Source organism: Euprymna scolopes, chromosome 41 (assembly GCF_053919585.1).
Source record: "Euprymna scolopes isolate OS-2025 chromosome 41, ASM5391958v1, whole genome shotgun sequence".
Lineage (NCBI taxonomy): Eukaryota > Metazoa > Mollusca > Cephalopoda > Sepiida > Sepiolidae > Euprymna > Euprymna scolopes.
The window spans coordinates 64,674,655-64,690,496 of NC_136522.1; the positions used below are offsets into that span (position 1 = coordinate 64,674,655).

General features: G+C 34.4%; 1 protein-coding gene across 1 annotated transcript; it reads right to left on the reverse strand.

The window, feature by feature from the left end:
• Nucleotides 1-1,558: 1,558 nt before the first annotated feature.
• LOC145266692 (signal peptide, CUB and EGF-like domain-containing protein 2) lies at nt 1,559-6,676 on the reverse strand. The gene is made up of 3 exons (XM_080122618.1): nt 6,652-6,676; nt 4,205-4,366; nt 1,559-1,770 (listed from the first exon to the last, which is right to left on the reverse strand). Exons 1-3 carry the CDS (start codon nt 6,674-6,676, stop codon nt 1,559-1,561), a joined length of 399 nt encoding a protein of 132 aa, XP_079978744.1.
• Nucleotides 6,677-15,842: the final 9,166 nt, after the last annotated feature.

Here is a 15,842-nt window from a genome sequence, read left to right on the forward strand (position 1 = left end):
TAGATAGAAAAAAGAGAAAGAGAAAGGGAGAGATAAAGAAGTGCTTGTGTGAGAAAGGAAATGACAGAAGCGAGAGTGATAGAGATTGTATAAAGAGCAGGGGATGAAACAACATACAGTGAGAGAGGATGAGAGTAATAGACAGAATCAATAAAAGATGAGTGAGTAAATTACACTTAATTAGAACAATTAAAATGAATTTTTCTTATTTAAACATAACTCAATCCTCAAACCAAGGAATATTTTAGTAAGTATGCTGTATCATCAATATATATATATATATATATATATATATATTCAAACAAATATTATTAAATGTAACAGAGGCACTTTTCTTTATGATGCTTTTTTTAATTTTTCAATTTTTCGTATAATCTTTTTTATATCAAAATCAAAAATATTAATAAAAGTTCCATTATTAAAGATTATACGAAAAATCGAAAAATTAAAAAAAAAAGAATCATAAAGCAAAGTGTCTTCGTTGCATCTAATAATATTTGCTTGAATGAAAAACTTCTGCCTGAATGTATGTATGTATATATATATATATATATATATATATATATATATATATATATATATATATATATATATATATATATATATTAAAAGAAAAAGCCATATGGAAACTGTTATGGCCATCTTCCCCATTCTGCCATTTCATGGACTCTTCCTAACACTATAAATAATGGCGACAGAGAGACTTGCTGTGTTGAATCCAATTCACGTCTAGTGAAGTCGAAGAAGTTTGCCAAACATTCTTAGCAGAACTTATCATGATTGTTCCGTATCATCCAAGAATCAATGGTCAAGAGGAACGTTGAAAACAATCCTCCAAAGAAACACCTGATGGATGTTGTATTCGGCAAACTTGAAGTACTCTGTTGATTGCGGTGTAATGCTGTTTCTGTCCAGTTCTAGGCGGTCCACCCTCCCATGCTTTACCTTCTCTGTTTGAGAAGAGATTAGCTTTAAGCTAATCGCCTGAGGCGCCCCTATCGGGGAATGCCGACAATGCTGTCCAGACATTTTCTTTTTGCAGGCCAGAGTGTTCCTCCTCTACAGCGGTTGCTCTCTGATCCAACTTTCCGACTCTAGTGCCACATCTCGCCCTAAGAGGGAGATAAAGCCATCAACATGGTCCCATGATAATAATAATTATATATATATATATATATATATATATATATATATATATATATATATATATATATACTATAATAACTAAATACCTAACGACAACGATAAGAAACGAGTTTCTTAAAGGGGCTGACATAATTATTTACTATAATAATCAAATATCTACAGATACTAGTGTTTCATCCTTTCAGAAATCTTCAGTGCAGGGTGTCACGATTAACACCAGTCGACAGATTCCAATCCGGCAACACAACCCATATCTGGCTTGATTAGCAAAGACCGTATCCATTCGGCTACCATTAACCACGTGAAATAACGTTGAATTTAAACATTTTATTTGTGAATGTTTTTTACTTCATTCAGAGTGATCTAATTTTTATATATATATATATATATATATATATATATAGAAAGGGCATCATTTGCAACAAATCTCAGTATCTTCTGCCGAGAGTGAAAGAAACGCATGCTTACCAAAGCAGAGGGATGAGGAATTTGATCCTTCCATGTACGTGGTTTTTCCCAATGGACACGGCTCACAGAAATAATGGCCGCTCTCATTTTGATAAAATCCACGATCGCATGGTGCACAATTCGTGTGGTTATAAAAGAAGCCAGGCGAACAGATTTCTGGAATAAAAAAGAAATTAATTAAATGTTAAAGTGGGTCCCATTTTTAATATTAAATCAAAACGCCTTATTTCAAGTTAATTCTTCTTTGCGAAATGAACGTGTGGCGTGGTCCCTGGCTTGGATAGAGGCCATTTTAAACGATGATGGGGTCTCTATGTATAGCCAAGAACCACACTAACAATATATAGATTGGATATAAAGTTATGTTTTAGTGAAGGAAGAAAATGAAGCATATATACAGACGAGCATATAAAAATTAGAAATAAAACGTTAGAATAGAAGGGTCACCAGTTAGCAAGTGCTACGTAAAACAGAGTTTTGTAAATGAAAATTAAAACATTTTTCTACAAGAGGTAAGAATATAAAAGTTACTTTTCAATCCTAAAAAATGTTCTTAGCACAAACATGTGTTTAGTAAAGTGAGTCGAGTTAGTAGTCATAAGCCAAAATGTTAATAGTGTGAATAATATATGTAAGTAATATACGTACGTTAGTATTTGGCAGCGTGGTATTGTGTATGCATGTGCGTTGGTTTACCTTGTTCTTGTTACTGTGTGTGAATGGAGAGTAATTCTTTTTTTGTTTGCCTGACTCTTACTAGTGTGTGGGCATGTGTGTACGAGATCGAGACAGGTGGTAAGCAGGTCATGGAGTTCGTTTGCCTCTCTCAACCCAAAAGTACGAGGGACAGGTGAGAGTAGATGTTCTTGTATTCTTCCATGGAGGTGAGTGGTGAAATCTTCATCTCTCTAGTTTAGGAGTTTATAACTTTGCATCGGCTTACTATTTTCACATATACGTGTTACATTTTTATGGTTTTGAAACGCATTTCGTTGGTTGGAAAATGCTTTGAGTTAATACGTTCATGTTAAAACTAACTAGCTTTAGAAAGTGGGGAAAAAGGTGTATCATATCGAAATGACCGGGAAAAAGAAAAAGGGTAATTAATTTGACCCATTCGTGATTAAATCGTTACAGACGCACTTTTTTAAAAAAAATAATGTTTATGCATTATCGGTCGCAATGTTAACTAATTCATTTTTTTTATATGGAAGTCACCAAATTACCAAGGCCTGGAGGCCACTCGGGGATAAGGGTTATTGTGTGTACAGTAATCAATGTGACAGTATCATAGTAATCGTTAGTATTGGAGATTTGATAAAGTGTCTTACTTAAGAGGGCGGTTCATCAGAAACTTGTTCACGTTGGACTTGAAGACATCCAAGTTGTATTCAGGTGGGAAACAGGCAAACGGAAGAGAGTTCCACAGGCGTGAACTTCTAAGAAAGAAGCTTTGTTCATGGAATCTACGTTTTGGTTTAGGCACAGATAAAGAGTGGGAAAAATTACTGATAACTGACATTCATATATTATATTATTCTTCCAGCTATGTTTCATGTTTTACCCACCTGCATAAATACAACATGGCTATATAAAAGTGCTTGGATCTTTTTTCTTTTTTTTTTTTTTTTGTGGTTCAATTCAATGAAGATAGTTAGAAATAATTCATAAATAAACAAATGGATCTGTGGGGCTCTATGAATTAAAACAATAAAACTCCCATCATCGGCTGTTACATACAAAGTGTATAAAAACGTCTTTTATGTACGCACAAGCGCGTGTATGTTTTTGGCGTAAGTTAAAAATTTACCCCCCAAAAAAAAACTTTCAGACAGCCCCCCCCCCAAAAAAACAAACAAACAAAAAAACTCACTGTACGGCCAGAAAGTGAGTGCTCAGTTTACGTTAAAATTATATAGAAAAGTGATCCCCACTTTTTTAAACGGTAATTTCTTCATATCATGAAAACTATTTCTCTGTGCCACTTTTAAATCTTATATCCGTTTTGGTAAATTTTCAGATTAGGTCCACCTCCACAATTTTCTTTTAAATGACGACTCTTGAAGGTTTTCGGCCATGCTAAATACGAAAATCGCCTTGAAATTTTGCAGAAATAATTAGTTATCAAGATATGAAAAGTTGTATTATGCATTGTATTCTTTGGCGGCCATCTTTGTTACGCGCGTAGATTTGTTTATGGAGTGCGCGCGTAAAAACATGGCTGCCAAAGAATACAATGCATAATACAACTTTTTATATCTCGATAACTACTTATTTCTGCAAAATTTCAATGCGATTTCCGTATTCAGCATAGTAGAAAACTTATAAAAGTCGTCATTTAAAAGAAAATTGCAGAGGTGAACCTAATCTAAAAAATACCTTCGTTTTCAGCACCCCGAAAAAACTGCAGAGGTCGTCATTGTAAAGATTTTTTTTGGAGTTGGAAAGAATAATGACATTGACCCCGTCTTATAAAGACATCAACCGACATTCATGAATCTTGACATTGACAAAAAATAAAATAAATAAATAAAATACATAAAAAAATAAAAGAATCCTAAAAAGTAACGCATATAAGGTTCTAACTTACCATAACAATTGTCCAGTTTTCCTGCTCCAACAGCTTTGGTTGTTTTATTGTTTGGACATTGGTTGCAACTTGCTTGACCACTCACATTCTGGTAGTGTCCAACTGGACAGTACTGGCACGAGGACGTTGCATTTTCATAGTAGGTACCGACACCACACTGGACTGAACGGGAAGGAGTATAAAAAGCAAAATAAAATCAAGACAGGATGCATATCTAGCAACAACTGACAACCTTTTGGCTCAAGGATCAAAGTGTAGTATCTGCTTGTTTTCGGTTCCAAAGAAACCGGAAAACAGTAAGCGATCTATTATTTAAAAAGAGTCGGAAGGGTCTCACTAACCATTTTTTTTTTTTATTTGTTGTTTTCTACCCACTCCACTCTCCAATCAAAGACATGTTGATACTTTTGCATTTACCAACCCGCGGTTTCCACAAAGTTTCTCGGTTGTGCTCGACTGCTGACGGAAATAACCGGAAGCGGCCGATCGCGAAACGTTAAACCGCTACAAGAAAATTATAATGATAAACAGAAAAAAAAACCCTGGAAATGCAATAAATAAAATTACAACTATGAATCTAACCCAATCCTAACCCTAGTCCTAAACCCTAACTCTAAACTCTAACCCTAAACCCTTAGCTGCACGATTAAATGTTTTTTTTTTTAATTTATAAAAATGTAGCCCTCATAGATTCGTATTGCACGAGCCTTTTCTAGTCTCACACAAAAACACGTTCACATTTCAAGCTATATTACTTGTCATATACATACGCGCACACAAACATACGCGCACACGTCCACACACGTACATATATTCACGTTCGCGTACATACACTCACATTCATGTGTATATACACACATGCTAACGTACACACATGTACTCACATACACACACACACACAGGACAACGTCACTTCACCTTTCAAAGGAAATCCACACATGCGCAAAAGACCACCGGAAACAAGTATAAAAGAAAGAGCAATAAGCGGCTTTTTCCTTTTTCAGACCAACCTCCTAGCTGGACGGTCTACGGACCGACAGCGTGCCTTTTCGGCATGCGCGCGCACGCGTGTACCTCACGCGACTTGTTACTATGTATGGGGCATGAGTTAACAAACAGTACGTACACTTTATACGCTTTCTATCTCCATGAACTGGATTGACTTTCTCACTCTATCCCCCCTTCGGCTTTGGTCCATCAACACAGACATGTGCGCGACTCTCTACTGAGCTTAACCCTCTCTTTCTACAGGCCGGCTTGCCACTTTGCGTTTCTCTATTGCATTCCCCTTTCCTTCCACACGCGTAGTCGTCAACAGCTGAATGAACACGTGTACACCCAAGACTTTCATTTCTCAACAGAAAATCAACGACATGTTTATTTTATTCCAGCATTTGAGTTCTTTGTTTCCTTTATACAATTCGTTTCATTATTTTTTCTTGTAGCGAGTTAGGGTATTTATATCCTGGTCCGCAACAGTATTAGCTAAAAACAGACAGCGCGTTCGTTAAAAATTGAGGAACGCTTTGTCGACTTTTTTTCGGTTATTTCTATCAGCTGCCGAGCTAACCCGAGCCAACTTTGTGGAAATTGAAGGTCGTTAAATAAAGAAGAACCGATATATTTATTTTCAGTAAAATGTTTAACTATTTGGGGAAATCTTAAATGTGGTATTATGGCGATTGATTACTCTAGCTAAGACATTTTTTTTTGTCATAGTGACAAGGGATGATCAACGACACTTATTTTCCCACACTTTTGAATGGCCCTGTGCGTAATTTGTTTAAAAATGTAATTAAAAAAAAAATTCCTGCAAATAAATATTTAAAAATATAGCATAACACCAGTCAGTGAAGGAGAAATCCTTCCAAGACTGTGGACATTTTTATTTTTTGTTCCATTCCAGGGTGCATTTTTTTTTTTTGAAGAGCTGAATTTTCATTATATTAAAAATTGTCTGACCTCGTGTAAAACAGAAGTAAATAGGAATAATAAGAAGAAAAGTGTAGTATCTGTTCTGATGCTATACAATATCTATCCTGTCCTCAGTTAGTGAAGAATAAAAATCTTTCTAGACTGAGGTAATTTTTAGTTTTGGTTTCGATTCAGAGTGCCCTCTTTTGAGGAGTTTGATTTTTGCCACATAAAAAACCGATCTTGTGTTGTGTTATTAAATGTATATTTAATTATAAATGTATATATAATTTTCTGGTTTGCACTTTCAAATGCTTGCAAAATGATATATACACCTGACAATTCTTTTGTTGTTGTTCTCAAAGTCAACACAGACGAATTTTATCAACGCGCAAGTTTATTTACAATTCATTGTTGGCCAGTGACAAAAGAGAGACGGAACACAAGTGTGTTTTTGTGATAAGGATGCGTGTGTCAGACGACAGCAGAATTTGTCACTCACACTGGCCGACTGCCGGCTATAATCTCTTTACCTTTCTTTTTGTTTATGCCATGCATCTTATAACGACATCAACCGACATTCCTGAATAAATATTTAATTGTTCTTCTTTATTTCGCGGTACGAAATTCTAATTCCCCGACCTGGAATGTAAGCCTTTCTTTATTTTCAGTGATAATTACAATTCAGGTCATTTTTATGGGACACAAGAATGTAGATAAAAAGCCATCTGGATTATGTGTGTGTGTGCGCGCGTGTGCGCGCGAACACCGATTTTATTAGCGTCACCTCCGTTCAGTATTCGACACTTGTATCTAACGCCGCCCTTGTAGGGAGGGAAGTAAATACAGAGATTCTGAACAGCTAAAAGAGCTAAAGCAGGTAAACGCTGTGGGTTAAATAAAGGGTTTCGTTCGAAATTCTGTGCAGATTCCCGAGTTTGAGAGAAAGATTCTAGAGTTTTGAAAAAATACACCTGAAGAAGGTTGAAGATTAAAATGGCCGAAAGGTGTTGCGTTACTAAATGTATATATAATTTTCTAATTTGCACTTTTCAAATGCTTGCGATATTATATATATAGCTGACAATTCTTTTGTCGTTGTTCACAAAACGGACGAATTTTGTCAGCATAAACGTTTTTTTACAATTCAATTTTGACTATTGACAAGAGAGAGAGAGAGAGAGAGAGAGAGAGAGAGAGTGTGTGTGTGTGTGAGAGAGAGAGAGAAAGAGACAGACAGACAGATATACAGAACAGAACAACTGCGTTTAGCGGCGTATGTGTGTGTGTGTGTGTATGTGTGTGTGTGTGTGTGTGTGTGTGTGTGTGGGTGTGTGGGTGGGTGGGTGTGCGTGTGTGCGTGTGTGGTGATGGTGGAAGTTGTTATTCACGCTCTCCTTTCGTTACCTCACTGGAGAAGGTTGGAGATTGCATCAACCGAAACGTTGTGAAAAAAAAATATATTCAAGATGAGAACCATAAACCTAAGAATCCAAATAATACGAATAATCAAGCCTCATCGCAAAAATAAAAAAAAATAAAAAACATTTATAGCTTACCACATTTGTTGTTGACGAGTGCATAACCAGATTTACATACTGGAAAAATTATCACTTTGATGCTTCCTTTCACCAATGTTCCTAATACATAGGTTTCAATCTTTTGAAATAAAAAAAGAAAAAAACATTAAATAAAAAAAGACCGAAGTCATAATTAGAACTGTGACAACAGCATATTCTTTTCATTGTTTTGACTCTTGAGTATATATCCGTTAATATCTTATATGTTTTTATATAGACGAATATGGTTCTCGGTTTATTGACTGTGTCTAACTGTGTCGATATATACCCGAGAGTCAAAAGAATGAAAAGAATATTCTATTGTCACAGCTCTAGTCATAATCTATGCTAAATCTGGCAAAACGGTTAAACCTTTCGTTAATGGGCTGGGAGTCTGGAGTTCAATCCTTAATCAAGTCATTCCAAAGCCTTAAAAATGATACTGGGCGCTACCTTGCTAAATACGAAGCATTTATAAAAAAAAAAATAGATCAAGGGTAAGTGGAGTAATCCCGAGAGGAGATGAGTAGAATATTTTTATACACACAGACATGACAAAAAAGAATTATTATTTCATTAAAAAAATAAAAATAAACAAGACACATCGCATATTTTAAAAAAAATTCTTAAAATTCATCTTCATGAAAATTTTAAAATAAAGCTTAAATGTAAATGAACAAACAATTTTCGTCAAGGTTGTGGGTTCCATATAGAAACGTTGATTAAATTTGAATAAAATAATATACGCATCAAGTGCTCTTGAAAGCCAAATCACAACGCAATAGTAGGAAAATAAACAAAATTGATTTAAATTTCCAACAAGAAAAATATTTGTTTATTTTCCTACTATTACGTTGTAATTTGGCTTTCAAGCGCACTTGATGCGTATTTTATTTTAAACAATTTCGATCTTTTTTTTTTTTTTCGAATTGGTTGGATTATTACTTCCAGAATTACCATTATATATATATATATATATATATATATATATATATATATATATATATATATATATATATATATTTACCAGTGGTGAAAAAACCGGACTAGAGTGCTCAATGTGTAGCCAGAGCAGTATGTAAGAAATTTATTACTGTGAGTCCAGAATGAGTTTACATATTGTTTCAACTAGAGGAAGATCCTCAAAGAGAGGAAATATCCAACTAGCATCGTCAGAATTCATAGAAGTCCATCTATGAATTCTGACGATGCTAGTTGGATATTTCCTCTCTTTGAGGATCTTCCTCTAGTTGAAACAATATGTAAACTCATTCTGGACTCACAGTAATAAATTTCTTATATATATATATATATATATATATATATATATATATATATATATATATATATATATATATATATGCGCAAATGAAGAAATGATTTGTGGCGATTTTGAATCGTATCTCTTCTTTTATCGTAAATTAAACTAATTAATAAGAAATTTAAATTAAATGGTGAAGTACATCCAGGCTTGAATAGGGGATCATTCGATCTGTAGTCGAATGCTCTACCACCGAGCTATATCTCCAGTATTTGTTTTTTATTTTTTAAGAAGGAATGATTTGCTGAGACTTTATTATTTCCCTTAGTAACGTAAAATATTCCCTTGTAAAAATTCTTTTTTACCTATAAGAGAGAAAGACTATTTTTTTCAATCGGATTTTGTTGATTTTCGATATTTATCGGACGAATTTCTGTATAAAACATATCTAAGAACACTGCCAGACATATAAATTAGCTTTGTGTGAAATTTTCAAAAAATAGGCTCAGCCGTTTCGGAACCTATGAGGAAAGAACTCACATGCATACACGCAAAGTGACTTTTATATAAGAGTGGAGATATAATATATATATATATATATATATATATATATATTATAAGTGAAAGTGTGTGTGTGTGTGTGTGTGTGTGTGTGTGTGTGTGTGTGTGTGTGTGTGTGTGTGCATTTCCCTACACAATGTCAATTTTTAGTCTACAGACTCGAAATTCAATATATAGGGTATTGAGATTTGGAAAAATCTTTGTCATCAGTTTTTGGCCAGAAATTTGGCTGTTACAGTGTCAAAGTTCAACGATTTGATCTTTGAAAACTGTACCAAACTCCTCCGACAATTTTGGGTCTCTAACACTTGGAATTTTAGATATAGGTTCCTTGGACATGGATCTAACTTAATAACTTGATTTGAGCCCAAAACAATAAATTTTAAGGGGTTATAATAAGGGTCAAAGTTTTTAAAAATTTGATCCCTGCGGTCTCTACCAAATTACTCAGACAATTTCTGGTCTAAACATTTGAAATTTCACATAAAGGGTATTTAGAGATAGGGCAAGCTTTTTCATCGGTTTGGGTCGAAAACTTGAGCTATTAATATATAAGTGTATGCATGCATGTTTGCATGTCTGCCTAAAACTTTCGACAGAAGCGACGGATTTTCACAAGATCAGTATCGTTTGAAGCTCGACCCTTCAGACGACAAATACCGAAAAATTGGCTAAAAACATTAATTTCTTCAACCTCAACTGGGCACTTTGCTACAGGGAGAGGTCGCTTTTTTCCCCGATATTTTCAAAAGTCATCCCCTTTTTTCGATTGTCTGGCCTTAATTTAAACCTACGTAACTTCCGGTTTGACGGTGGTCGTAACAACAAAGACGTTACGTTTTTCCCCGTTCTTTTCCTCTTTCACGGTACGGTACGGGATTGTTCTTATAGAATATTACTGCCATATATATATATATATATATATATATATATATATATATATATATATATACTTCAGAATAAAGTTATCCAACAAATCAACTTATATAGAAATCTGTAATTATAGGTCTTACAAAATGTTATTGGCAGTAATATTCTATAAGGACAATCCCATCTAAATAAAAATTGCTCAATATAAAGATAGAGCAAATAAATCAAATTTTAGTAATTCAATAAATTTTAAAATTTATGACGTGAAATGGTTAAATTTCAAATCAAAAGATTTTTTATTGTTCTATGTAAGACAAAGAATACAATTTAGGATTTGTTGAATTACTAAAATTTGATATATATACACTCATGAGCAAAAAAAAAAAAAATGGGCCAACAGTGAAAGAAGGAAGAAATCGATTTTTCAATATTTTTCCATGAATTTTTGTTAATTTTAATTGAAAATTTTTATTTTGCAGATCATTATTATTATAGCATATAATAATAAGTGAAAAAATTAATCCTAAATATGGTAAGACCGCATCTTGGCGAGGATATAAAAAACCGAATTGCAGGATTAAGGCAGTCAAAAATGACTTACAAGCAGATTTTTGATATTTTAAGAAAAGAAAAAGTGAAAACATCTCTTTTCGTAGTGGAGCGAATTGGTCAAAGGTTCAAAGTCGAATACTTGGTAAAAAGGAAAAAAGTCGCCCTAGAGCATTCACTTTGAAGGACGATCACAACCTTAAATTAACTGTTTTGAAGGATTGAAAGAAAACTTGTGTTGACCATAGCAAAGAATTCAAAACAGGGGTTGGAAATTCTCTTTCTAGATATACAATATCTAGATGAATGAAAGAAATGGGATTTTCATCTAAAAGATGCGCAAAGAAGCCATTTTTATCTAAGAAGAACATCAATGATAGAAAGAGATTTTTCTCGTATTATGGCAAGAAAGATACAGACTGGTTCAGGAATGTTTTCTGGTTAGATGAATGAAGATTTTGTCTGGTTATTGATGTTCCCAATGCTCCCGAATGGTGCAATCGAAGAACTGGAGAAAGATTTTCACCAAGTTGCCTTAAAACGACAGTTAAACACGGGAATGGAGAGATAATAGTATGGGGAACTTTTACTGTGGCTGGATTTGGGGAACTTATTAGATGTGAGAAGTCAATCCATGCAAAGGAATACATTCAAATATTAGAAACAGGATTGTTACCAAGTATCCAGAAGTTGAGAATATCTCAGAACATTATTTTTCAACATGATAATGCCCATGCACACACTGCTAAAGTCACAAAAAAATGGTTTTCTGATAATTCAATTGATGTGATATTTTGGCCAAGTCAAAGCTCCGATTTAAACCAAATCAAGAATAACAGGTCGATAATACCTCATGCATTGGCTGGAAGAACTTTTTCGAATAATGACAAACTGTGAAAAGCTGTGCAAAGCGAATGGAATAGCATCTCCTCTTCACAGTGTTCCACTTTGGTTGATAGCATGTCTAAAAGGATTGATCTTTTAAAGTTATCAAAAGAGAATGCGATTCCATCCTAAGCATTTATTAAAGTAAATGTCTTGTTCTGTGTTATTAGTCTCGTTTAAGTTTCCTTGTTCGATTGCTCTTTGTGCAATAAAATGTATAAAATTTGTTTGGCCCATTTTTTTGGTTCACGAGTGTATATATATATATATATATATATATATATATATATATATATATATATATATATATATATGTACATTCTGCACCTGGTACTAGTCTCTCACTCTTGGACAGGGTTCAAAACATAGTCGCCAACCTGATAGGTCCCGAACTGTCTAAGGTTCAACCTCTGTGCCATCGACGAAATGTTGTATCCCTCTGCCTGTTTTATAATTATTTTAATGGTGAATGTTCTGACAAACTTCAAGTCCTTGTACCCTCTTCATATAATTACTCCTTACAAAGCAGCAAAGTCTCACTCCTAGATCCCTAGATGACTTTGGAATTTCCTTTCCATGTTCCTGCTTCCTCAACTGTATTGATATGCAGAAGCTCAAGTGTAATGTGAATAAACATCTTGCTGCTCAACGCCCTACATAGTATCCCTGCAACTTATGGCCCTGATAGCCCCCTACACCAAAGTAACACTGTGCCTTGTTTGGAATGAAAATGTAATTTTTTTAAAAAAAATTATATATATATAAGATTGTTGAATCTTTATTTATTTTTTTTATTAGCGATTCCGTACTAATTTATTACTTTTTCGCTCCCTTTTTATTAATGTAATGTGAATAAACATCTTGCTGCCCAACGCCCTACATAGCGTTTTTTTTTATTATAAGAAAGGAGTTATTTGCCCTTTGTTTACATTTTTTTAGGACGTATTACTTTTTTATCTTATTCTATTTATTTATTTTTTTAAATATTATTTATTAATAATTATTACGTGCATAAAAGTAAGTCATCGATATACATGCATTTATCAGAGTATACTCCTCATCAGTATAGCTAGACTTAATTCGCAAGGATCGAACCTACAACCGCTCGATAAGTAGTCTAGTGTGTTACCACGCAACCACCGGGCCCTTGCCAACTTTTATGCACGATTTTTATCGCTATAAATGCAAGATTGTTGAATTTTTTTTTTTTTTTTTTTTTAGCGATTCCATACTAATATATTAATAAATATTATATTATTATTTTTTTTTTTTTTACACGGTGATCACCACTTATCAAGGCCCGGAAGCCACTCAGGGATAGGGGTTATTGCAAGTACATTACGTTAGTGTGGAGATTTGATGAAGTGTTTAATTAAGGGGGCGGTTCATTAGGAATTTGTTAACATTGGACTTGAAGACATCCAAGTTGTAGTCCGGAGGGAAGCAGGCAGACGGAACAGAGTTCCACAGGCGTGCAGTTCTGAGAAAGAAGCTTTGTTCAGGGAATCCGCGTTTTGATTTAGGCACAGATAAAGAGTGGGGGAAATTTTTCACAGTGGATTCGGCTAGACGGGTGTTTTTCGTGAAAGATTGGCGAGGGGGGACCAGAGATTGGAGTTCAGACGAGCACCTGCCATGGAAATAACGATAAAACAAGGATAATATTATATTATATATTAATAAATAATTATATATATATATATATATATATATATATATATATATATATATATATATATATATAGTACAGAAGTTTTGGTAGTCAAATAGAATAGCATAATTTCTTACTTGTTTGTAGATATTTTCGATTAATACTAATCTTTTTACTTCTATATCAGTAGAAATGTTGGCACCATCGCTGATTCGTTGTATCTCCCTTCTTTAAAAAAAAAAAAAAAAGCAAATCAATCAGTGAAATCAAATAAATTAGAAAAAAAAAACAACTAATGCACAAATAAATGAAACTATTACATGAAACTATTACATGAAACTATTACATGAAACTATTACTGCTGAAAGCACATTGAATCCTAGAGCAACAAGTGCTAGATATTGGGGTTACGGTTAGGGTTAGGGTCAGATATTGGGTGAGTAAACCCACTAGTATAGAAAATGATTAATTGAAAATAACAGGAAATGGATGGTCAGCTGGAATCAAAGTGCAAATTACTATAGACTATGGAAATTAATAGAAACGGGTGTGACATCACATGGCTCAGAGAGAGAGAGAGCAGTCGGTACTTTCTCAGAACACATGTGGGGATATGTTATTTTAAAAGACTCTGATAATCTATGTTTATCGATCTCTATCAGTATTCAGTGATTTGGAATGAAGATCAAGTCGAATCAATCTCGTCTGTCTTCCAACAGTTTTGTCTTGACTTTATCCCTTTTCAAGGTATGAAAGGATTTTATTTGATGATGGCGTTCCCTCAGTCTGAAAGGATTGACTTATTGGTTCCCTGTTTCTTTGTCTCAGTTCATTTGGCTTGTGGTTTAGTGTGTTGGAATTCCCTGATGGAGGCATTTCAGGTGATTAGCAATAAACTAAACCCTTCTGAAAGAAAGAAGGCAAAGTCTTGGAGGTTGGACCTCCTAGAACTGCACCAAACCAGCATTACACCGCAATCAACAGGGAGCAGGTTATTACAGGAATAGTCTAAACTCTATTGATTTTGGAGACAGTGAAAAAATTCCTGCCTGAGATTGGTCATCAAGCTTAGATGAGATCGCTGAAATGCTGCGAACAGATACTACACTTTGAGTTATATAGTTTTTATTCTCTCGAAATGTTTAAAAATGTTTAAAACAAAACAGAAAAGCAAAAAATTAGGCACAAGGCCACTACACTTTGATCTTAGCCAAAAGACCAAGTAACCATATTATATAGCGTAGTTTCCTCCCAAACATTATCTTCTCCTAATAAAATCCGATTTTGTGACAATGAGGAGGCAACTAAATAGGAACAACATAGTAATTGGTAAAAGTGCAGAATAGTTAACAGTCGAGAAAAAAAAATACCTTAGTAGAGGAATTATTGTGATACTGACATTGAAACATTTCACAGTCCAACAGAAACTAGTCCATTTCAGTGACGTTTTTGCTGTCAGACTGATACAAATGTTCTTCATAGTCCTAGCTTTTGGGAGGAGCAAGTTCATTATTTGTTGTCTGAAGCGCCCTTCACCGGGGAGTGCCGATTGGACTACTCAGACTTATTTCTGCAGGGTAAGAGTCCTCATCTTCTTGTGGTTCTGGCCCATTTCCTCACTTTCCGACCTTGTGTAATATCTCCTCGTGGTGGAAGAGAGGAAAATACTAAAATGCCTTTGTATTAATGTTATATAGCTGGGTATATATAATGCCTATATGAAAATATTTATGTTCACCTGTGATTGTCTCTAATGTGTTGAGTGTATGCATGCATCAATATGTACGATCATCTAGTGTGTATAATATCTGTCATAGGTGTATGTATAAATGTTTATACATATATATTACACATACAGATATATTACACATACAGATCAGTTCCCCCCCAAAAAGTTTATAAACAATTCCTTATGGGAGGAATAAACATCTTTACTTGGCACCAGACAAAGGAAGAACATACCTTTTTGTAGTCACAACACAAACATATTGTTCTAGACTTGCTCTTGAAAATTATTATTATGAGTTGATTTTCTTGACAGACCACCAAAATATTATTGTGGACCTCCAACTTGTAATATTTTGCCTGTGAACCCCCAGAAATATTCCAGAGACCATTAGGGACCATGTGGAACCTGGTTGAGAACCCCTGGTCTAGTGTGTATAGGGTTTGTCGTGTGTGTGTGTGTGTGTGTGTGTGTGTGTGTGTGTGTGTGTGTGTGTGTGTGTGTGTGCGCGCGTGTGTGTGTGTGTGTGTGTGTGTGTGTGTGTGTGTGTGTGTGTGTGACTGTATACCCATATACATTACACATATTGACACAATTCCCACATGACATATAAAAGTTTATAAACAGTTCCTTCCAAGATGAATAAACATCTTTGTCTGTTT

Excerpts from the sequence above, each read along its gene's own strand:
- LOC145266692 (XM_080122618.1), bottom strand. The coding sequence starts at position 6,676 with ATGCATGGCATAAACAAAAAGAAAG. Across the intron at positions 4,367-6,651 it reads TGGCATAAACAAAAAGAAAG|TCCAGTGTGGTGTCGGTACC; the intron begins GTAAAGAGATTA and ends CTTCCCGTTCAG. Across the intron at positions 1,771-4,204 it reads AAAACTGGACAATTGTTATG|AAATCTGTTCGCCTGGCTTC; the intron begins GTAAGTTAGAAC and ends TTTTTATTCCAG.